Genomic DNA, 25,914 nt, shown 5'->3' with positions numbered 1-25,914 from the left:
CAGCTGCTTCACCTGTAAAATGCAGACAGCAATGCCATCCCTGACCACCATGTAGAATGGTTGTGAGGACTAAATAACAGAACGTGCAAAAATATATCCAAACACTTGATATGATTATTGTTGTTACCATGCTACAGGTTTGTACTTTATGAAAGAAAGAGTTTTGTAAAAAAGTTTCAGACCATAAAGAATATTCCAGATGCAGAAACAATAAGTCGGCTGCATTTATCTGCAAATGCTTGATATGGTTCTGGTTTTCCCGAAATGGGATTCATCCGCTCTTTCTTGGAATACTTGGCTTCAAACTGGGGCCGTATTTCTTCCTAAAGAACAAGCAGACACATTTTTATGTACTGAAGAACTGTTCAGACAATAAGAAAAAAATCATTTTACCCCATAGGAAAACTGAGTCAACAAATGCCACAGTCAATGACATGGGCTTGGAAACCGGCCACTTAAAGAAAATCTGCAGAATGATCTAGACTTTTTATCATCAAGGCTATGTAATTTAGACTAATAGTTAAGTGTCTCTATTATCTTTTTAAACTATACTTGAAGAAAGAAACTGAGAATGAGAAAAGGGACCAACTTGTCCTGTCCCTAGTGGTTTGAAACAACTAATAAGCTTTTACTTTTATTACCGGGGAGTGATGTGGACACCAGGACAAAGAAAGCTTCTGAACAGCAAAATGTTCAGAATTCGCTTTGTGAGTTATAATATAATTCTTAGTTTTCTACAATTTTAAAATTTTTCGATTTAGGCAGTTAAAAACATGGTGCATCTATTTTTTAATAAGCTCCTATAGATATCATTCACCCTTAACCATAGGTTTGAAACGTATTCTTTTTGTTGTTGTTGTTGTTGAGGATTTTTGCATCTATATTCATCAGTGATACCGGTCTGTAATTTTCTTTCTTTGTAGTACCTTTGGTTTTGGTATCAGGGTGATGGTGGCCTCATAGAATGAGTTTGGGAGTGTTTCTTCCTCAATTTTTTGGAAGAGTTGAAGAAGGATGGGTGTTAGCTCTTCTCTAAATGAGTTCACCTGTGAAGCCATCTGGTCCTGGACTTTTGTTCGTTGGAAGATTTTTAATCAGTTTCAATTTCATTACTTGTGATTGGTCTGTTCATATTTCCTATTTCTTCCTGGTTCAGTCTTGGAAGCTTATACCTTTCTAAGAATTTGTTTCTTCCAGGTTGTCCACTTTATTGACATAGAGTTGCCTGTAGTAGTCTCTTAGGATGCTTTGTATTTCTGTGGTGTCTGTTGTAACTTCTCCTTTTTCATTTCTAATTTTATTGATTTGAGTCCTCTCCCTCTTTTTCTTGATGAGTCTAGCTAATGGTTTATCAATTTTGTTTATCTTCTCAAAGAACCAGCTTTTAGTTTTATTGATCCTTGCTATTGTTTTCTTCGTTTCTATTTCATTTATTTCTGCTCTGATCTTTATGATTTCTTTCCTTCTGCTAACTTTGGGTTTTGTTTGTTCTTCTTTCTTTAGTTCCTTTAGGTGTAAGGTTAGATTGTTTGAGATTTTTCTTGTTTCTTGAGGTAGGCTTGTATCGCTATAAACTTCCCTCTTAGAACTGCTTTTGCTACATCCCATAGGTTTTGGATCATTGTGTTTTCGTTGTAATTTGTCTCTAGGTATTTTTTGATTTCATCTTTGATTCTTTAGTGATCTCTTGGTTATTTAGCAATGTATTGTTTAGCCTCCATGTGTTTGTGTTTTTTACGTTTTTTTTTTTTTCCCTGTAGCTGATTTCAATTCTCATAGCATTGTGGTCAAAAAAGATGCTTGATATGATTTCAATTTTCTTAAATTTACTGAGGCTTCATTTGTGACCCAAGATGTGATCTATCCTGGAGAATGTTCTGTGTGCCCTTGAGAAGAAAGTGTAATCTGCTGTTTTTGGATGGAATGTCCTATAAATATCAATTAAATCTACCTGGTCTAGTGTGTCATTTAAAGCTTGTGTTTCCTTATTTTCTGTTTGGATGATCTGTCCACTGGTGTAAGGGAGGTGTTAAAGTCCCCCTATTATTGTGTTACTGTCAATTTCCTCTTTTAGAGCTGTTAGCAGTTGCCTTATGTATTGAGGTGCTCCTATGTTGTGTGCATATATATTTATAATTGTTATATCTTCTTCTTGGATTGATCCCTTGATCATCATGTAGTGTTCTTCTTTGTCTTTTGTAATAGTCTTATTTTAAAGTCTATTTTGTCTGATATGAGAATTGCTACTCCAGCTTTCTTTTGATTTTTGTTTGCATGGAATATCTTTTTCCATCACCTCACTTTCAGTCTGTATGTGTCCCTAGGTCTGAAGAGTGGGTCTCTTGTAGACAGCATATATATGGGTCCTGTTTTTGTATCCATTCAGCAAGCCTGTGTCTTTTGGTGGGAACACTTAATCCATTCACGTTTAAGGTAATTATCGATATGTCTGTCCCTATTACCATTTTCTTAATTGTTATGGGTTTGTATTTGTAGGTCCTTTTCTTCTCTTGTGTTTCCCACTTAGAGAAGTTCCTTTAGCGTTTGTTGTAGAGCTGGTTTGGTGGTGCTGAATCTCATAGCTTTTGCTTGTCTGTAAAGCTTTTGATTTCTCTGTTGAATCTGAATGAGATCCCTGCTGGGTAGAGTAATCTTGGTTGTAGGTTCTTTCCTTTCATCACTTTAAATATATCATGCCACTCCCTTCTGGCTTGTAGACTTTCTGCTGAGAAATCAGCTGTTAACCTTATGGGAGTTCCCTTGTATGTTATTTGTCGTTTTTCCCTTGTTGCTTTCAATAATTTTTGTCTTTAATTTTTGTCAATTTGATTACTATGTGTCTCTGCATGTTTCTCCTTGGGTTTATCCTGCCTGGGACTCTGTGCACTTCCTGGACTTGGGTGGCTATTTCCTTTCCCATGTTAGGGAAGTTTTCGACTATAATCTTTTCAAACATTTTCTTGGGTCCTTTCTCTCTCTCTTCTCCTTCTGGGACCCCTATAATGCAAATGTTGTTGCGTTTAATGTTGTCACAGAGGTCTCTTAGGCTGTCTTCTTTTCATTCTTTTTTCTTTATTCTGTTCTGTGGCAGTGAATTCCACCATTCTGTCTTCCAGGTCACTTATCTGTTCTTCTGCCTCAGTTATTCTGCTATTGATTCCTTCTCGTGTATTTTTCATGTCAGTTACTGTATTGTTCATCTCTGTTAATTTGTTCTCTAATTCTTGTAGGTCTTTGTTAAACATTTCTTGCATCTTCTCAATCTTTGCCTCCATTCTTTTTCTGAGGTCCTGGATCATCTTCACTGTCATTAACTGAATTCTTTTTCTGGAAGGTTTCCTATCTCCACTTCATTTAGTTGTTTTTCTGGGTTTTATCTTGTTCCTTCATCTGATACATAGCCCTCTGCCTTTTCATCTTGTCTACCTTTCTGTGAATGTGGTTTTTGTTCTACAGGCTGAAGGACTGTAGTTCTTCTTGCTTCTGCTGTCTGCCCTCTGGTGGATGAGGGTATCTAAGAGGCTTGTGCAAGTTTTTTGATGGGAGACACTTGAAATGTATTCTTAATTAGTATTGAAAACAAGGTAAATACCTTTCAAATCCAGCTAAAATCAAGGTTCCTCTAATTCTAAATCAAGCTGAGATTTCATTTCATTGAGTTGAGTCCCATCCAATGTGAAAAGTTTCTGACTAAAAAGCAATTATGGGATTAGGAAAAGATAATCAGCACAACGGTATTTTGAAGTCATTCTGATTAATTAAGAACTTGTTCTACATGAGTGTCTTGGAAGAGGAGGGAAAATAAGCACAAACTCTGGTGCAGTGGAGACTGAGTTAGTCCAGGCAGAAACACTCAAGACTTAGATGAAGGTACTGACAGAAAGCAAAGAAGGAGCTGACGGAAGAGAGATTATGGAGGATGGGCACAGTCTGGTAGTGGCCTCCCTGTGTAGGAGGAAGGGCAGCCCGTCTCCTGCTGCAGGATAAGCCCAATGCTGACTTTACACAGTGGCAGGTAATGGGGAAGGTCAGGGGGAGATACAGTTATAAACAGCCTCTGCCTCCTTTATTTTAGGTAGTTACACTTTAGGATATAAACAGATCTAGAATATTCTGCTTCTTTGGGAAACTCAATTCATTAGGCTGTAAGTGTCATCAAGGGTCACTGAGTTAATCATCCAGAAAATGAGGCCAGTCATGGAGCCAGACCTGTCATCCTGGGTATTACAGGCTGAATTGTGTCCCCACCCCACCCCCCGATTCATAAGTTGAAGTCCTAACCCTCAGTATCTCAAAATGTGTCTATATTTGGAGACAGGGTCTCTACAGATGTAATTAAGTTAAAATGAGGTCATTAGAGTGGACCTTAATCCAACATGACTAGTTTCCTTATAGGAAGAGGAAATTTAGGCAGAGACATGCACAGAGAGAAGACAATGTGAAGATACAGGGAGCAAGGAGAGAGACTGGGAACAGACCCTTCCCTCACGGCCCTCAGAAGAAACCAGCCCTGCCAATACCTTGATCTCAGACTAGCCTCCAAACTGTGAGACAGTCAACTTCTTTTGCTTAAGCCGCCCAGTCAGTGGCGCTTTGTTACGGCGGCCCTAGCAAAGTAACATCCTGGGTTACCCCTGAAGAAGGCATGCAGCATGTCTGGGCTCTTCTGTACAGCAAGCTGAGAACCACAGGCTAGAAGTAAGAGGCATTTCTACAATGAATCCCAAACAGAAATAGAATTGCACGTGGCCCCTGACGTGAGTTCCTGTACACAGGTGTGCTGAGTGAAGGCAGGGTTCAGCACTCCACGCTTTTTAACAGGGCTGGGAGTTCAGAAGGTCTAGACTTCTGAAGGGACATGTTTACCCTAAGGGTACTCACATTGTGGGCCTACCACAAGGGCCAACAGTGACTTTAGACTGGTTTAGTCAAAATTATTTAATGCCCTACTTTATAGCTGAAAGGGGAAAATTTAGAAACATTTTTCTTTCGAAATGAAAACGAAGATGAAGTAATTTGTCTTAGATGACACAGCTGCTTAGTGGTGACTCGGCTTCCCAGGAAAGAGCATTTTCCATCCCACTCGAAAGCCACTCCCATAAACACATGTAACAAAAACCAGAGCAGCTCCACCCAGGAGGAAGTCTTGAATGCAGCCTGGCTGTGGCTGGTAGCCCCCAGAAGTCACCTGCGCAGTTTCTTCCAACTCAGAAAACCATTTTCTAGAGAATGCCTGCTTATAAAAGCATGAGAGAGGCCTCATCACAAGAACAGGGATTGCTGAGAATCCCGGTATCATTTCTAGATTTAAAAGCTACCCAAATGTGTTCATGGGTGTGAGGAGAAAAGGCAGCCATCCACGAGGCATGATTTGAAGGAAAAAACACTCCCCTCAAAATTATCTCCCCCACCAAGCCTATCCCAGGGCTAAAATTCTCAGTTATGTTTACAGAAGATTCCTTTTAATTTATAAAAATATATATCTGTGTCTCTTGGAAGGAAAACACCCATTGATACCCATTATCATATCATATATGACTAGTGTATTTGATTTACTGGCCCAGCAAGGCTCTGAGGAAATGGTACTCAGGAGAGGTAGGAGATAATGGATGAGAGGAAGGGAAGAGGAGTTCAGGCCGGGCACATGGTGACCAAACCCACCCATGGGTCCTCGAGACTTCTGACAGGAATGGGGCAAGGAGAGAGAGGATAAAGACCAGACACAGGTTAGGAAAGGGCATGGTGTATTGGCCTAGAAGGGGATAAAGGGAGAGTGACATGCTGAGAAAGTGAAGTCTGTGGGACTGAGTTTACCTCTCCTGGACGGTTTTATCTAGAGCTCGTCCTGCTTTTAGCCACATCCACCAAAGAGGCTGTTTGAGGAGTGGTTTCCCCTCAGTATTTATCATTTAGGGGAAAACTACTGAGCCTGTGCACATCTGGTCACTGTCCAGCGTCCTGTAGAGTTCACAGAACCATTTCCTTGGAGTACTTAGGAAGTCTGCTTCCATGCGCCTACAATTGTGAAGCTAATATTCTCCTTCTGATAAAGTAAAGAGAATGGATAATATTTAAGGAAACTAAACAAATCTTACTACCAATTCTTCTGATGCCTCTACCTACAAGTGAAATGCTTTACTTAAGTCATGGAATTTTACTCCACTAAGAAATCAAAATGTTGTGTGCTTTTTTTTTAATTCCTCTTGAAATTTCCTATAAAGACAGGTATAAAAAATGCTTTATGAATCAACCTGACTTCCATCACAGGCCAGGGAGCGATGACTCAAGAGGGACTGTGTATTTCTTGGTTATCGGCTTTTTTTAAAAAAGAAAATTGAGGTAAATGATACAAACCTCCTCTTCTTCCCAGTCTATCAAATCCCAGTCATAAGCAATTACTGCTCTCCGTCTTTTCCAAAACTCCAGGAAAACTGTCGCTGGAACAAGCAGAGAAAGGCAGACATTTTCAAATAAAACAATGCCTTTAACTGTGCCAATGGATAATGAAGCCATTGTAAAGAATGACAGTTTGTGTAAGTATTCTTGAATATCAGAATTTCTAGATAAACTTTATTTAACAAGGATCATTTTCTGAGAATTACTGTGTCAAACACAATGAATTACTGTGTCAAACACAATGAAAACTTAGAGATTTAAGTTAAGCTGATTTGCAAGTCACAGCAGAGCAGACTTACTAGAATGACGAAGCTCCTGAGATGTGAGAATACAGAAAACTAAGTTACCAACATCATTTGAAAAGTGAGGGGCAGAAAAGGAAAAGCAAAGCTTAGCAGTTCACATGTATTTGATTGCCAGTGATCTCTTGTCCCCCAAATTCTCCTCAGGATAAATATCTGTGTAGACTGTATCTTCCTATTTTACTGAAGGAAGCTGTTCTGTTGGAGGAAGCTGTCCTGTTGCTTCTCTTTTCTCCAAACCATCTCTTTATTGTCACATTGAAGGCAAAAGTGTGTAAATTCTGTTAAGAACCTTTCCCAACCTGTTGGCCTCCCTACCCAGGTAAAGCTGGGAGTGATCCTCATTTAGCCAAAGTAACTTTCTACTCAATTTAATTTAAAAATATCAACACAAGTGAATTGTTGAGCATTATAAAATGATTGAGAGATCAAAAAATAATCAAGACACATTCCTGCTGCCTTGGAAGTCACAAGCCCAATGAGGGAACACATACACTCAGTTACTCACTCAGAGGATGACTGCAACTAAGGATATCACAGAGATACCCTAGGAGAGGTAATTGCTGACCATCTCTATTGGCCTTGCTGTGTAGTCAGACTTCAAAAGGGAAAAATATGTCATATATTTGGAATCAGTTTCATGGGGTAAGGTAAACATCCAAATGTCCATTCCAAAGAGAGATAACTACTTCCTTCTTTTCTACTCCCCCTTGCTCTCACACTACCTCCTTATTAGTGGTATTCGGACACAGAAGACATGTTTAAAAATAAGTAACTGGAAAGACAGTATAGGGTAATAGTTAAGAGCTCTCTGGCTTGTGACCTAGACATTCCTAGATTTGAAATCCAGTTCAGATACAAGCTGTGCTATCACTGGCAAACGAATTCACTTTTCTAATTCTCAATTTCCTGCTAAGCAAATGAAGGATGGCAATATAATCTCTATCCGCAATGGCAAAATTCAAAATGCTCTAAAAATTGTAAGTTTCTTCCCCTAAGTTTGGCACAAATTCATCTTGTGGCAAGCTGTGACTTCGACTGAGGTGAGGCTACTCAAAGTCTTCATTTATCCCTCTTAGTGAGAGTACACATACGTTGAAAGCAGCCATATTAATGTATTTGAATATGGGGTACTTCCCAGACCTCATGGGGTATTATAGAATATATGATATATGTACCACAGTGCCTCTCTAAAATCTGAAAAATTCAGAGTATAGTCGTTAAGAAAGTCACGCCTAAAATAATCAAGTGCTTAATTCTAGAAGTGGGAAATGGAAACAAACATATGTCTTTGGAGGTTAATAAAAGTGCCAAACTATTTACAACAGCCAAGATATGGAAGCAATCTAAATGTCCATTGACAGAGGAGTAAAGATATATATATATATATATACAATGGAATATTGTATATACATTACAATATATATACATTGTGTGTATATATATATATATATATATATATATATATACAATGGAATATTAGCCATAAAAGAGAATGAAATAATGCCATCTGCAGCAACATGAATGGACCTAGAGATTGTCATACTGAGTGAAGTCAGACAGAGAAAAGACAAATATCATGATATCACTTATATATGGAATCTAAAAAAAATGTACAAATGAACTTATTTACAAAACCGAAACAGAGTCACAGCTGTAGAAAACAAACTTATGGTTACCAGGGGGAAAGGGGGGAGGGATAAATTGGGAGATTGGGATTGACATATTCACACTACTATAAATAAAACAGATAAGTAATAAGGACCTACTGTATAGCACAGGGAAATTTACTCAATACTATGTAATGACCTATATGGGAAAAGAATCTAAAAAAGAATAGATATATGTATATGTATAACTGATTCACTTTGCTGTACACCTGAAACTAACACAACATTGTAAATCAACTATACTCCAATTAAAAATGAAGAAAGAAAAGTGCCAAAAACTGAGCAGCTATTTTCCACTGGAATCCTTGCCAGGAGTCTTATTGTATCAGGGGTTCCCAAGACCACCTCCAGTCTTGATGATTCACTGGGAGGACTCATAGGACTCAGCATATCGTGGTACATATGGCTAAGATTTACTACAGTGAAAGGATATAAAGCAAAATCAGCAGAGGGAAAAGGCACATGGGGTGAAGTCTGGTGGAAACCAGGTGCAAGCTTCCAAGAGTCCTCTCCCAGTGGAGTCACACAGCATGTACTTAATTCCCCAGTAATGAGTTGTGACAACACGTGAAATGTCATCTAACAGGGAAGTTCATTAGAAACTCAGTGCCCAGGGTTTTTATCAGGGGCTGGTCACATAGACATCCTTTGCCTAGCACGTTCCAAAATTCCCAAGCCTCACAAAAAATCAGGTAGGTATTCAGCACAAACCATAATGTTTGAGCAAACCGTTTAAAATGTAAAACAAGTTACTCTTAGCAGTTAGGGTGGTAGGAACTCTCCTAAAATTTAAGTTCCCAGATGCCAGCCACGGGCCAGCCCTGTAAAGGCAGGACTCTCTAAGGCAGGCCTGCTGTGTTAACTTCTTTCTGCACATTTGCCCTCTGCCTCACCAAATTATCTTTTCCTTGCATGGGGTCCCTGAAACATCTCCTTGACTAGGTCCTCTGGCCCTTCAAACAAATGCCACTTTATTGATTTTCTCTCTTTGGTCTCCAGAGTCCCTCCTAGCCTTGAAGAGACAAGGCAGCCAAGCCTTGAATGTGTGGCTTTTCTCCATAAGAAGAAAAGCTTTGGACCCCTTGGCCTCAGAAAGGCTTGCTCGGGGGTCATGCTGGGATGGCCTAAGGCCACAGGATACACATCCAGTCTGTCTTATAGGCTGTTGCTGCTCCCAACAAGCCCCATTGACCCATCTGTGGTTCTCGTCTGTAGGAACTGATTTCCAAGACAAGCCAGTGGCTGTAAGAATTATTCCACCAGCTTCCTTCTCCCCAGCATGTGCTGAACCCTGCCTCAAGGAGAAAGAAACTCGAAGCAGTAATTCCCTTCTTCAGCCAATAATCCTCTCCTCTCTTCCATTCTAGAACTTGGGAAGATGAGAAGAAGAAATGAATTGTTTGTGCAGCTGCCATTTTCTTGTGTCTTTGTGTGAAAATCCCCATTCATCTGAGGAGGAATATGCTTCTATCTCTATGTACGAACTAGGATGTAATCAAACCAATATAGGTGATCTCTTCTCAAGGCAAAGCTCCAATCCCCCACCCTCATAACTCCATGATTTAAGTCCTTTGTCTAAAAACACAGCTCTGGGAGCCCATGTGCTTTGGGTGTGGTAAGTTATATGCTGCCTTATGTCATGAGCTCACACTTTCCTCTTTGTCTCCTTTGAAGCTGGCTTATGCTATATGTATCCATCTATATATATATCTTTATATTATATCTTTCTTTTATACTGCCCAGTACTATGATTAAGTTTGATTAAAAGTATATTTCTTTTGGAACTTCCCTGGTGGTCCAGTGGTTAAGACTTTGCCTTTCCAATGCAGGGGGTGTGGGTTCGATCCCTGGTCGGGGAGCTGAGATCCCACATGCCTCAGGGCCAAAAAACCAAAACATAAAACAGAAGCAACGTTGTGACAAATTCAATAAAGACTTTAAAATTGGTCCACATGAAAAAAATCTTTAAACAAAATTTTTAAAAAGTATATTTCTTTTATATATTGATTCTCAAAAGACTGAACATTCTGACGTGTTTTGTCAACATTTTCTAATATATGCAATTATTTCCACAAGAATTTGGCCCCCAAATTTCCTTTTTCTCAGCTACTTACTGCTAGCATTTTGAACTTCTTAGATTCTAATCTATCTTTCCATGTTGCTAATGATTTTTCTAAACCCCAATCTAACTAGGTCTCCGAGCGGGGGCTCGTCAATAAAGTCACATCACCCATAAAATAAAGCCCTGTTACCAGCCCAGGATACAAGGATCCTAAGGACCCTGCTTGTGCCCAACTCTCCACCCTGTACTTCTACCTGATCTACCCACAAACAAGTTCACCTGAGATGTTAATGCCAATCCCAAACAACAATCCTCTCACAACAGTAGTTGACACATTAGGAAATTCTGAGACTTCTGTCAGTGCAGACAGGGTGAGGATTAGTGTTCAGGTAGGTTAGTGTTCAAATAGCAAGACACTCTTGGCTCCGAATCACACACAATTGAGAAGTTTGTCACATGCAGCCCATAAGGGACACAAAAGGAAGACATGACATAGAGTGTTCAGCAGGCCACACCCTATTATCATTTTCTTAAATAGAATAATTATGGTTTGTGGCTGACTCCTATGCATTTACTGAAACCATTTATCATCTTTCTAAGCATAGTGCGATTATATCTCCCAGGTTTACTGCAGTTATATGTGGCCATGAGCCAAATTTTGGCCAATGAAAAGTAAGTAGAAGTGATGTGCGTCACTTTTGGGCTGAGGAATTAAGAAGTAGGTGTATCCTCCCTATGCTTCTTTTCTCCTTTTGCTCGATGAATGGAGAGAACTCTGAGGATCTAGAAGAGGATGGAGCCATGAGATGGAAGGAATTTGAGTACTTGGATGACCAGGTAGAAGGCTATCTGACAACCAGGAACACCTGATTGGGTTTTAAGTTTGTGGGTTCTACTGAGCATCAAGGTTTTGCAGTTAGTATATTACGGCAGCTATCTTTACTCATCCTAACTGATATAGGGATTTTTCTGGAAAGTATAGCCATGATTAACATTCTGCAAATAGTTAGAAAAAAACCCATTGAATAACTATCTTTCATCATCTTCCTAAGGCATTTATAGAGACCTATGCAGGGAAATCTCCTCTTTCAGCTGCATATCTTAAGTTCCATGGCAGGGTTGAAATACTGTACCATTTATTTAGTTACTGTATAGTAAGTATTTATTACACCTTAGGTACTAATTTTTATTTTCTAAAAAGCTTGTAAAGTTTGGCATTATTTTCATTATTCTATGGATGAAAAATTTGAGGTACAGAGAACTCACAAGGCTAGTAAAAAACAGAACTGAGATTTGAACCTGATTTGCCTCTTTTTCGGCTTAAAACAGTAGCAATTTATTTTTTCACAGTTCTGGAGCTTACAAGTCCAAAATCAAGGTGTTAGCAGGGTTGGTTCCTACTGGAAGCTTTGAGGGAGAGTCTGTTCCATGCTTCTCCCCTAGCTTCTTGTGGTTTCCCACAATCCTTGGCATCCCTGGATTTGCAGAGGTACTGCTCCTCTACCTCTGTCTTCACATGGCATTCTCCCCTGTGAGTGTCTGTGTCTCTGTTTTCTCTTCTTATAAGGACACCAGTCATACTGGTAATCCAGTATGGCCTCCTCTTAACTTCGTTACATCTTCAAAGACCCTATTTCCAAATAAGGTCACTTTCACAGGTATCAAGAGTTAGAACCTCAACATATCCTTTTTGGGGGGACACAATGCAACCCACAACAGGGATGTTTGGGCTGTTACAAGGACTAGGGGCACAACTGGCATTTAGAGTAGGAGCCAGAGGTGCTAACTACATGACTCCTAGCTACGAGCCCACACTCTAATCTGGGAGCTTTAACTTCTATTGAAATGGGAAAAGCCAAAAAGAGAGACAAAGGAAGACAAAGAAAGCCTACTCTCCCAACCACAGGAGCTGAAACTAGTTATAAATCAGAAGTGCTGTGCCCCAGGGTTATAGGTTCACTGTGGGAGGCTGACATTAGCTCTGTATCCTTCTCTCTGATCTATACTCTTCTTCTGGGAGGCCTGGAAAAGTCCACACTTATTCCCAAAGCTACTAGGGATACAATGCTGCCAATTTTTGCCCTCTGGTAACATAATAGGTATTGAGAGGCCTAATTTGATTCTTCACTTTAAAAATGTCTGCACTGGTAGTCCAGAGGAAAATTATGTTTAATCCCAGAAAACAATTTTAAAGGCATTTTTCTTATTTTTGAAAAAACAAGGAGCTTAAAGATCCTACAGTCTAACGTCTTTCCTTGAGAAAAGATTATGTTCCATTTGTTTGGAGAAAAAGAAGAATTGAGCTCTGGCCAGGAATAAAATGAGGAGTACCTATGAGTGAGTACTTATAATTTTAATTTCAGAATGATGACCTGCTGTCTGATGACTCAAAGCATTTTCAGAAACCTGGTCAAGATGATTCTCTTACTTCCTAGGAAAGCAGAATGACTTACTTCATACACACCTTCAGTCATTTTTTTCCCAATGCTAATTTTAATTTTTAAAAGTAAAATTAATAATACTAACAGATTTCATCTTTTCAGTCCTTTATAACTTTCTGAGAATGTTCATTTGGAGGAAGAACAGAGGAATTTATTTTAAAGTCTATTTTGTCTGATATGAATATTGCTACTCCAGTTTTTTTTGATTTCCATTTGCATGGAATACCTTTCTCCATCCTCTCACTTTCAGTCTGTATGTGTTCCTAGACCTGAAGTGAGTCCCTCGTAGACAGCATATCTATGGGTCTTGTTTTTTGTATCCATTCAGCCAGTCTATGTCTTTTGGTTGGAGCATTTAATCCATTTACATTTAAGGTAATTATTGATATGTATGTTGCTATTGTTATTTTCTTAATTTTTTTTATAGGTCTTTTTCTTCCCTTCCTCTTTTGTTCTCTGCTCTTGTGTTTCTTGCCTAGAGAAGTTCCTTTAGTGTTTGTTGTAAACTGGTTTGGTAGTGCTGAATTCTCTCAGCTTTTGCTTGTCTGGAAAGCTTTGACTTTTCCACTGAATCTGAATGAGAGCCATGCTGGGTAGAGCAGAGGAGTTTAAATGATGTGCTTTTCAAGAACCTAGAAATAAAGGAATAAGTCACATCCTGAGAACTTAACTTGTAAAATCTTCACACAATGAGTGAGCTTAGTTAGAAGTCACAAACTCAAATGCTAAATGGGTCAGATCAGTACAAAACCTGGAAGAAGCCATACAATAGGGAGTGGTGGGGTTTGGGACAAATTGGGAAGTGTATGCACCATGTGAAGTGGTAGGTTTTTCTCAGTTCTCATTGATTCTGCTGTGGCAAGTTCTTCAAATTTTTCAAAAGGAACTATGAAAATGTATTTTCACATGGACTATCTCAATTTTAAAATGTTAAGAGTTTATTCATATATTTTAAAAATTGGTGAAAACCAAACAGAATATTTTTATGGCTTGCTAATTTGCAACATTTGAGGTAGGCCATTGGAAGTAATAATGCAAATGAATATAAATGAGTGACTAGAGAGTTTGTGAAACACTCTAAAATGCCAAGAGGAGGGTAATCTCAGGATCCAGGAAGGACAGGAATGTGACTCCATTTTAAGAAGCCGAAACTATTGCTGGCATTGGGACCTCTTCTGGAGAAAGTCAGTGTGTCCAGATAGGGGAAAAACAAGGGTAGCTGAGGAAAAACAAGGGCCTAAGAACACAAATTTGGTAGTTTCATCTAATGTAGATATTAGAAAGGTATCCTGACAATGGGATAAGAATGATTAATCAAGCAGAAAAAAAATAGTTCTTGCTCCCCTCTTTTGTTCATTTAACAATTATTAATTGCATTCTTTTAATGTTCTAGGGATTTTGCTAGCTGTACTGATTCCCATGCTCAAACAACATATGGTGATTAATTTGGTTTCCCAAGTTTCCTGACAGAGGAATAATGTGATGGTCATTATAAAATAATATTCACTACCATATACCTGTATTTTCACATACTAGCTTATGCACTGGTGTTTGCAGAGTTTAGAAGAGTCTGTATCCCCAGGTCAGATTAGCTCTGGGTATTCCAACAGTGTTTCCGAACTGGTAATGCCTAGGAGACACCATGGATCATGGCAGTTTCTCCAGGGAACCACAATTCTCTGAGGCCTTGTCTGAGCGTATGCTTCCCTTCTATAAGAAGCCATTAAACTGCAGCAGGCTGAGGACTTTCACTTCCACTCATGAGGATTAACTACTACAATATAAGAAACAGCTGTTATCAGCACTGGACAAGAGACAGTGCAAACCTGTGACACCGAGAGGAAAGAAATAAATGAGGTGGGCCCTAGGAGCATACCAACTCATTGCTTCTAGGCAGTTCCCAGGATACAGTTCAGGCAGGGAGAACAAAAACAGGGCCTAGTGGTCTTACTGAGCTGGGGAGACAGAGATTGAGTAGGGAGAGTGAGTTGGCAATTATCTATGGGGCAGAATACCAGAAAGGAAGGAGCTATACTAAAAGAAAGCTGCAATATCAGCAACAAGGTCCCCTCTACTCTTGACATGCATAGGGTGAAACTACATGAGGCTGCTTGGTAGCTAAACAATCCTCAGAGTTCACAGAGGGCCAGAAGTAGTTCACAATCCCACTAGTCAGAATGCAGAGTATTATAATACATAGGTATTATAAGAGGCCTAATACAGGTGATGCCTTAGTTGTGGACTATTGTAAGTCTCTGGACTTACAATAAACAAGCTGAACACAAGTTTCAAAAGGATCAAACAGGGCTGCAAGTTAGTTAACTGCATGCCTGAACAAAGTCCAGCACTAAAGAAACACAACAAAACCCCAAAACTCAACACTTTCCAGCACTGAATAAAAAATTACCAGGAATGCAAATTAGCAGGAAAATAAAACCTATAACTAAGAGAAAATTCAATCAATCTCAGACTGACAGCCTAGAAATGATAGAGCAAGGATGACAAAACAACTACAGTTGGCCCTTGAACAATGTGGGGGTTAGGGATGCCGACCCCTATGCAGTTGAAAAATTCACATATAACTTTATAGTAGGCCTTCTGTATCAGCAGTTCCACATCTGTGGATTCAACCAATTGCTGATCATATAGTACTGCAGTACATATTTATTGAAAAAAAATCTGCATATAAGTGGACCTGTGCAGTTCAAATCTGTGCTGTTCAAGAATCAACTGTATTATAAATATGCTTCATATGTCAAGAAGGTAGATAAAAACCTGAACACAATGGGGAAGGTGATAAAATATACAAAAAGATCCAATTGATTAAAATCTGAGATGAAAAATACAAGACAGGAAAAGAAAAATACACTGGATAGGATTAACAGAAGATTAGCTTTTCCAGAAGAAAAGATCAGTGAACCTGAAGACAAATCAACAGAAACAATATAAAAAGGAGCCTGGAGAACACAGAGACTAAAAAGACTGAAAAAGGGTAACCAAAGTATAAGTAACCTGTAGGACAATATTCAGCGGTCTAACATACATGTAATTGGAGTACTAGACAATATGATTCTGGAAAATTTTCTAAGAACATGCAAGACCTGTACATTGGAAATTACATAACATTGCTTAAAGAAATTAAATAAATGAAAAGCTAAATGACATTCATGGGTAGGAATATTTGATAGTAAGTCTTCAGTATTCCCAAACTGATTTATTGATTCAACTAAATCACAATCAAATATCAGCATTTTTGGAGGGTAAAAATTGACAAGTTAATTCTAAAATTTATATGGAAATGCAAAGGACCTAAAGCAGACCAAACAATTTTTTAAAAGAGGAAGATTTCAAAGCTTACTATTATGCTATAATAATCAACACAGTGTTATTACATAAAAGTACACATATAGATCAAACAGAAAAAAATTTCACATATAGACCTATACACGGCCAACTGATTTTCAACCAAAATATGCCAAGAAAATTCAAGGAAGAAAAGGATAATCTTTCAGCAAGTAGTACTGGAACAACTGGATATCCATATACGCAAAAAAAAATGGATCTGACCCTTACCTTACACTATATACAAAAATCAACTTGAAATAACTCATGGACCTAAATATATGTTCTAAAACTACAAGCTCTCTAGAAGAAAATCTTAGGGACCTTGAGTTTGGCAAAGATTTCTTAAAAAAACAAAAATCACAGAATAAAAGAAAAAATTAAATTGGAATATATCAAAAGTAAAAACTCTTGCCTTTTATTTTTATTTTATTTATTTTTCATTTTAAACTTTTTATTTATTTATTTGTTTGTTTGTTTGTTTGTTTGTTTGTTTGTTTATTGGCCATGCCACAAGGCATGTGGGATCTTAGTTCCCCAACTAGGGATCAAACCTGTGCCCCCTGCAGTTGGAAGCATGAAGTCCTAACCACGGGACTGCCAGTGAATTCCAAGCACTTGCTTTTTATTTTTATTCTTATTTTTTATTTTATTTTTTTAACACCTTTATTGGAGTATAATTGCTTTACGATGGTGTGTTAGTTTCTGCTTTATAACAAAGTGAATCAGTTATACATATACATATGTTCCCATATCTCTTCCCTCTTGCGTCTCCCTCCCTCCCACCCTCCCTATCCCACCCCTCCAGGCGGTCACAAAGCACTGAGCTGATCTCCCTGCAAGCGCTTGCTTTTTAAAAGATACCATTAAGAACATAAAAATGAAAGCCACGAACTGGGAAAAATATTTGCAAACATAGTATGCTAAAGGACTTCTCAGATTATATAAATAACTCTTTTAACTTAAAAATAAGAAGACAAACAACCCAATAACAAATGGGCATTTGAACAAACACTTCACTAAAGATGTGCAGATTGCAAACAAGCTCATGGAAAGATGTTCAACATCACTACTCATCAGGGAAATGCAAATTAAAACCACAATGGGATAACACTATGTACCCACTAGGATGACTAAAATTATAAAGACTAATAATTTCAGGTGTTTGTGAGGATGTGGAACACCTGGAGCTCTCATATAATGCTATTGGGAATGCACAATGGCACAGCTACTTCAGAAAACAATTTTTTATAAAGTTAGACATTCCCTTATTCTATGATCCAGCAATGCCACTCCTAATTATTTTCCCAGGAGAAATAAATGCAAAGACTTTTATGCAAATGTGCAAAAAATTTTTATAATAGCCATTAAGTCTCAGCTGTATTCATAATAGCTAAAAACTGGATTGAATCCAAATGTTTATCAACATTTGGGTAAACAAATGGATAAAATGAATAAACAAATTTTGGTATATTTCAGGCAATGGAATATTATTCTGTACTATAAAGAACAAACTACCAACATATGCAACAATATAAATGAATCTCAACAGCTTTAATCTTAGTGGAAGAAGCCAGAAACAAAATGCTAAATACTGAAAGACTCTATTTGTATGCAATTCTAGAACAGAGTAAACTATAGTGATAGAAAGCACGTTTGAGGTTGCCAAGAGGCTGACTTCAGAGGCTTGAAGAAACTTTCTGGAAAATGAAAATGTTCTATGTCATCATTACAGTGACGGTTACATGACTATATATGTTTGACATAACGTCAAAATGTACACTTAAAATCACTGGATTTTATTTTATGTGAATTATACCTAACTAAAACTGATAAAAATGTCCTATCACCCAGAGGACACCACCATTAATATAATATAAAATACCTTTGTTTAGCTCACAGGAAACATTTTGACCAGGCCCAACTGTGAATGGCCGCAAGTAAGAAGAAATTAACACATCCCCTTCCAGAGTCTGTCCAGAACTAGGAAATATCTACAATGACTTACAGCCTTTTTTATTCTTCCTCCTCACCTCCCCCCTCTTTGTTCTACAAAAGAAACTAGCATCGAAATCCAGGCAAGATAGTTCTTTGGGACACCAGTCCACCATCTTCTCAGTCTTCTGGCTTTTTGAATAAAGTCACTATTCTTTGCCCCAGTATATCATCTCTCAATTTATTGGCCTGTCATGCAGTGAGCAGTAGGACTTTGGACTCGGTGACGCTTCTATACCTGAAATCACACTTTATTTGTATACTTTGTATCCTATATTAAAAAAAGTTGAATATAGCTTTGTGTTACATTATTATATGCTTGGAAAGACGATTTTTAATGGCTACTTATAATTTCCTTAGCCATTCTATTGTTGGATATTTAGGTTATTTCCAATTTTTGTCTGTCACAAACAACTAAAGCAAGGAAAATATATTTATGTATATGTTTATATATGTTTATAATATATTTGTTTTTTAAAAAATTTATTTATCTTTACTTATTTGTGACTGCGTTGGGTCTTTGTTGCTGTGCACGGGCTTTCTCTAGTTGCAGTGAGCGGAGCCTACTCTTCGTTGCAGTGCGTGGGCGTCTCATTGTGGTGGCTTCTCTTGTTGCAGAGCATGGGCTCTAGGCATGCGGGCTTCAGTAGTTGTGGCACGTGGGCTCAGTAGTTGTGGCTCGTAGGCTCTAGAGCACAGGCTCAGTAGTTGTGGTGCACAGGCTTAGTTGCTCCGTGGCATGTGGGATCTTCCCTGACCAGGGCTCGAACCCATGTCCCCTGCATTGGCAGGCGGATTCTTAACCACTGAGCCACCAGGGAAGCCCAATATATATTTTTTTATTCTGTAATTAAGATCTTCCCTGACACCCAATTCTGCATGATGTTTTAACTGAGCACTGGAACAGCCTTCTTAGTGGCTACCTGCTACCTATTGGTCCCCACTTTCACCCCTCCCCACACTGTTGCCACAGTTGCTTCCCAAACACTGATGATGTCACTCCCCAGTTTACAACTTCAGCTGGCTTTCTGCTGCTGCCTACAGGGTGAAGCCATGGTTCTCTGTTGTGGTACAGATGTTGTGTGATAAACAGAACTCAGGCTTCAACATATACTCTTTTATGGCTGAATTGTGTCCCCCCTGCAAAAAAATATGTTGGTGTCCTAAGCTCCAACCTCAGAATGTCACCTTATTTGGAAATAAAATAACTGCAGATTAACTAGTTAAGTTCATACTGGAGTAAGGTGGGCCCTTAATCTAATATGATTCGTGTCCTTATATAAGAAGACCACCATGTGAAGACAACAGAGACACGAGGAGAATGCAGGTGAAGATGGGGGGCAGAGATTGGAGCCATGTTCTCTCCAAGCCAAGGAATGTCAAGGTTTGCTGGCCAGCACAAGAATCTAAGAGAGACACACGGGACAGATTCCCACACAGGGTCTCCCAAAGGAACCAACACTGTTGACACCTTGATTTCAGACATCTCGTCTCCAGAACTGTGAAAGGATAACTTTCTGGGGTTTTAAGCCACCCAGTTTGTGGTATATTGTTACAGCACCCCCTAGGAAACCAGGACACAATCTATGTCCCTAGCACATGTAATGTCTAAGCATTCGTTTCAGAGTTTTGCTCACACTGTTCTCAGCTCAGAATGTTATTCATACCTCCCCCAACTCCATTTATTTGCCTGGTAAATTTAAGACTTGGTTCCAACATCTATTCTTGGGTAAAAGCTTTTCTGCTTTTCCTTTTTGCCTCAGGAAGTTGGCTGCATGGACCCTCAGTGTATCTTTATAAACTGGACTTAACACCTAGCATTATAATTACCAACTTCTGAAAGCAGAGATCACACCTTACTCATTTTTTAGGTATACCCAGTGCCAAGGGACAGTGAATATGCACTGTCTGCTGAGTAATGAAATCTTATAACATCCTATAGGAGGTGAATGCCACAGTGGACATACTTCAGAATGACTCCGGAGTTTGGCAGACGAAATCTGGTTTAAAATCCAGACTCCATCACTTACCAGCTGCTGGGTAATCTTAGGTAAGTTGCATAACCTCTCTGAGCCTGAATATCCTCATCTATAAGACAGAGATAGGAATTTCTTCCTGGTAGGTTATGAGAAATTGATGAGGTATCATATGTGACTGCACCTACACACCTAGTAGGCATTTAGTAAATGTATACATTTTCATTTTCTGAATATACAATCACCATTTTTCATTGGATATATAGATAAGATTATGAAAATTAGTGTAAATATCTAAAAACAAAAGGCAAATTATTATAAAATTTATTTTCAAAAAATGAGACATACTTCGTTCTTAAATTACTGATGGGACCATATGCAGAATCTTTGAATTTGCATTTAAACAACCACAATCTTGTGATTTTGATTGGAAAGCTCTGAGGACCTCGATTTGTTTGTTTACTGGGGATAATTTAATTTTTGGCAACACTTGAAAGAGGAAAAAAAAAGAAAAAAAGAAAACAGAAACAAAGAACAGCGAGATAATATGCTTCCTGGCAAGTCTCTGCCAGTATCAAACTCCCTAATGACTCATTTTTTTTCCCCTAGGGAGAGAGCTAATTTAGACCATAATTGTCTGTCCCTTGAATCTTTCTGAACCAAAAGGATCATTGACGAAAGAGCCACTCTGATTCAAGCCCTAGGTTCACAGAATAGTCCCTAGGAGGCCCTGCATCACACGAGTGTGAACAGGAACAAAGGTGGTGGAGTTCTGTCAAGATTTCTAACCCCACACAAAGGCCCTTCCAGCAACTACAGACTGTTTCCAAATGGAGCCTTTTTGTTTCTCTGGTGAACATACAAAGCAAAAGGCAACAAAACAGACACACCAACCCCATCCCTTCTGAGGACTCGTAAACCCCTTAGATCTGTTCTCATCATCTCCATACCTAGCAATTTCCCGAAAATAAAGTGCATTTGTTTTCCTAAATGTTGTAACTTGTCAGCTGTAAAGGATGATCCTGAGACCATTAAACCGAGCTCCGTTAGAACTGATACATGTTTATACTGGGCTCGGGACAAGGGTAACAGTCTTTTATTTTAAAGTTCAGATCCGTGAAACAGAAGCAAACAGGATTACAGACAGCACATGGTCCTAGCAGTGGAGTGGAGGAGCTAAAAGCTTGTCTAGTTTAACTCTTGGCTTTACCACTTTTTTCTAGCTACTGCCTCCATTTTCTCATCTATCACATGGGAAGAGTAATATTCCCTTCCTCAAAGGTTGCTATACAGATTAACTGAGATGATACTGAACAATGCTTAATATAGTAAGCCCTCAATAAGTGTATGCTATTATGCTAATTATCACTGTTATCGGCTATTCTAGATTTCTGCAGAAGGCAAAGCCCTATCTACAAAGAAACACCTGGGGTAAATGATTCTTTTTCTCAAACTGGGAACAATACAAGATTTAAGTAATAAGTTGTCTACGAAGACAAAGCAATTCTGAAAATGAATTATTCCAGGCTTGCGTTGCCTGGAATGGCCCTAAAGTGTTCCCTTTGTTCAAAGGTTATTACAAAACATCTATCAGCTTCTTACTGAGTGCTCTCCAAGGAACAAGGACTGTCAGATCTACAGCCTACCTACTTGCAACCTCCATACTCCAGGCAATCACTACCAGTCCACTGAGGTTGGCAGAGATAAAATAATAAAGTCTGTCTGTTATCCCCAGTATAAGACATTCCAACTCGCAAGAAAGGGATGCCATCCCCTTTACAATGGTGGTACTGGGTGAGGGGTGGAGATGACAACCTCTACCTTATAGACTATTATCATTCTACCAGAATTTTACTTCTGGGTAACTGTGGGAGAAGAAAATATCATTTCAACCAAAGTATATGTAAAATTGGTGGAACACTGAAATGGATAAGGGAGTTTTGTGTGTTAATTCTTCTGAATACTACTCTCTCTACCGAAGTATTAACCTATTACACAGTAGACCAGTAGCCCAAAACAGAGCTTCCCAATATGTATGCCAGGAATGGATTATAGGTCTGCCAGAGGTGATAATCCCATCAGTTTTGGGGGAGGCTAAGGTTCTTAGGGCAGTATTATCCCTGGCCATGAGCAGGTTCCTTCATGGACATCAGCACGCTGTGCAAATATTATCATTTCCTATGTGTCATGACTTGAAAAAGTTTGGGAACCACTGATTTAGGAAATGAATACATTTTCCAGAGTCTCCTCATTTGTGATCATGGCAAAGTTGAAGTACTGGATGTCTTATTATATTTCATGATCATGGTTACCAATACTAATATGTTCTAGAAAAGCCAGATACACATTCTTGACCTGAGAGGTCATTCCTGTAACCAAAACTCTATTATGGTTACCTTCCTTTGTTTGCAAGAGATGCAGTAAGGGGTAGCATAAATAGTGAGGGCTTTCACAAGGTCCACCAAGGGAGGCAGAAATCCTATGGGAATTAAAAGACTGGACCTATTCAGACAGGATATGGAAGCCAGCAGCTTGAGAGACTACAGCCACAAGACACCCTGGGTCTTCACCCTGATACTCCACTAATAACATGACTTGGCCACATTCTTTCTTTGCTTCTCTTGGGGGATTGTCTTGCATTTTCTCCCAGATGGCTACCAGTTGGCTTCTGTACCCTCTATTCTAATTTTTTCCACTAGTTCTTTGCTTCTACTTATTTCTAGGTTCAATTTCTCATAAACTCAACCTGCTCATATTCCTCCTGGTCCCCAATTCTACCTGCTGGTCAATCTCAATCTCCCTCTCTCCCTTCCTCCCTCCCATTTCTTCCCTGTCTGCATCTTTCAGTGCCTGTTTCTACTGCTAACTCTCTTGTGTCGCTCCACATTTGCCAATCCACATTCTTAAGAATAAGACTCTGGGTGGCATTGCCAGCTCCTGTTTGGGCAGAACCTTCTCTCATGACACTCGCCAACCTATGGTTTGACTATTCTTGGGACAAATGCCCACTGGGTGAAAAGGGGCTGGAGTCATAGGGTTCAAAAATTTTTCTTCAACAGAGCTGCGGTGGGTGGGACAACTTGCTTTTGAAGAGCTCGAGGTAAAGAAGACATAACATACTTAGAACAAACCTCCCAAAGAAAACAAGGTTTTATATTTCTACATGCCAAAGAGACCATTTAAACATATTTATTGTCTTATAAAGAAACTCTTTTGGTAATTTTCTTCTCTTTCCCTTCTTTTTTCCCAATCCATACATTTATCCATCCATCCATCTAATGAATATTAATCTCTCTGTCTTAAAAAGAAATGCATAAGGTTTTCCATGACCATAATAGTCCTTGAGGACCATGAATCTATTAGGGGAGAAAAATTGTGTATGCAAATCATTATCAGTGCCCAAAGAATGGCATAAACCAAATGGTATGGAAATTCAAAGGAGGAAGACATCTTCTGGCTGGAGAAGATGCCACTTCAGCTAGGCCCTGAAAGATGGCAAAGATTCTGATATTCATTCCATACATAAGGAACAACATGAACCTAAGCTTGAGTTAGTAGAGTTCTATAACCTCAAAATTCAGATTTTGGCTTTTCAAGTTCTAGAAAAAATGCATAATCATTGTCAAAAAATTCAAACCAAATGGAAAATATATAGTGTAAAAGGCCTGACTCTCATCACTGTCTACCTACCCTTCCGCGAAAGGTAACCTCCTCTCCAAAGGTAACCGCCATTCATCATTTATTATGTATTTGTCCTGACTCTTTTCTATACTATTAAATTAGAGCTCTATAATTATTTGACTAGGAAGATATTATTAAACCCATTTTACCAAAAAGTGGGTTAAGTAACTTCTTTGGGCTAAGGAATTCTTAAGTGAATGTTCTATCATACCTTGTTATTATAGGGCTATTGGCTTGAAGTGATTTAGAAGGACTCAATTCAGTATTGTGAGTAGATCTTGTTTATGAGGAGTCATTTTGACCAGAACTGGAAGAAGCCTAGAGGTGGGTGCTCACATATTAGATGAAAAGATTCCACTCACAACAGAAAGTCCTATATATACTGAGATGGGTATTCAGGTGTCAGCAGACCTTTTGGTATACCATAGGCTTTATTTTTGTCTCCAACAGAAGGTGAATTTTACTCCAATAATGGAATGCTGATGAAACTGTTGAAGGCTTAAGAGAAATAAGACATGTTCTCCTCTACAACATCACTTTTAAAATAAACCAAATGAATTATTTATCGACTTGTGTCTAATACAACAGCCAACTGAATTTACTCAAGCTTCTTCCTCTCATATCCAAAATCAGACTTTAAAGGAACATATCATAGAGCAGATGATGGGAACAAGTTATACGAATGTAGAACACTTACCCCAGACTGCCATGAAAACAGCAAAGAAGACAGTGGCTCCATTGTCAAAAAGGTGGGTTACCTGGGAACATTATGAGTCACAGTTAAACTAATTTCCTATATATAATATTGCAATTCACGTTTTTTTTTTTCACGTTCTGTAAAAATAGCTCTGACAATGCAATGAATTTGACAGGGTTTCTTTGGGGGATATTCCTTTTGGACCATAAGGAAGAAGGGATTTTTTCTGTGAAATAGTTTGGATATAGAAAGGAGAATTTGTTCCATTTATGTGGCTATCACTTAGTTGAGAATTTATCAGCGGCCCCAATGGTGCTGTTAAGAATTTCCTTTCGCACACTATAAAAACTAATACACATGCATATCTCATGTGGATAGATTTATATTTAAGACCAGGTAGGGGGCTTCCCTGGTGGCACAGTGGTTAAGAATCCACCTACCAATTCAGGGGACACGGGTTCGAGCCCTGGTCCGGGAATATCCCACATGCCGCGGAACAACTAAGCCCGTGCGCCGCAACTACTGAGCCTGCACTCTAGAACCCACGAGCCACAACTACTGAGCCCACGTGCCACAACTACTGAAGCCCACACGCCTAGAGCCTGTGCTCCGCAACAAGAGAAGTCACCTCAATGAGAAGCCTGTGCACCTCAACGAAGAGTAGCCCCTGCTCGCCGCAACTAGAGAAAGCCCTTGCGCAGCAACAAAGACCCAACACAGCCAAATATAAGTAAATTTAAAAAAGAAAAAAGACCAGGCAGGTATTAATGTTGCTGCTGTAAAGGTTTCTGATTTCCCCAGCACTATTTTTAATGCTTCATTTATTCTCTTTGAAAACATGGCCATTTTGTGTGTGTAGTTTTGAGCAAACGTTTTCTGGGCTGCCCCCTGGACTATGGCATTATAAAGAAGAGCAACCCATTAACACAAACCACTTCTACCTTTATTAAAGCCTCAGGTAATCACTACATTTACCTCTTACACATAACACAAAGACAGCTAGCAAATACTTTATTGCTAGAATAATATATTCTATTGCAATCATCATAGCAGAAAGCAAAAATATCTCTTTTCGCTGTAACACTGCCAAGCTCATTTCCACCTCCAGGATAAATCACACCAACATCAAGCCAAACTGAAATGACGATTGATACGTTCGTAAAGCACAACCTTTTTTTTTTGGTGCTTAATAGCTCTCTATAAAGTATACTTTACTGTCCCTTGGAGAACGTGCCAAGTATAAACAGGTCTTTTCCTATTATATCAGATTGTGAAGTATTTCAAAATTTTCCAAAAGTTTATGACTTTTCTTTCTTTAAACACAGGAGAGATAGAGAGCATTCAAATACGTA

The 25,914-nt window shown here is 38.8% G+C and overlaps 1 protein-coding gene across 4 annotated transcripts in view; it reads right to left on the bottom strand.

The window, feature by feature from the left end:
• ANO4 (anoctamin 4) overlaps positions 1–25,914 on the bottom strand; it is a 426,079-nt gene that overhangs the window by 71,660 nt on the left and 328,505 nt on the right. For all 4 annotated transcript variants that reach the window (XM_033427646.2, XM_004269479.4, XM_004269481.3 and 1 more), the window contains 3 exons: positions 24,563–24,623; positions 6,355–6,437; positions 183–323 (listed from right to left, as the gene is read on the bottom strand). In XM_033427646.2, the coding sequence (XP_033283537.2) occupies positions 183–323; positions 6,355–6,437; positions 24,563–24,623 (285 nt within the window). The remainder of the gene's footprint in view (positions 1–182; positions 324–6,354; positions 6,438–24,562; positions 24,624–25,914) is intronic.

The sequence above is a fragment of the Orcinus orca genome, chromosome 11, assembly GCF_937001465.1.
Source record: "Orcinus orca chromosome 11, mOrcOrc1.1, whole genome shotgun sequence".
Taxonomy (NCBI): Eukaryota; Metazoa; Chordata; class Mammalia; order Artiodactyla; family Delphinidae; genus Orcinus; species Orcinus orca.
This window is presented reverse-complemented; position numbering and strand designations above follow the sequence as displayed.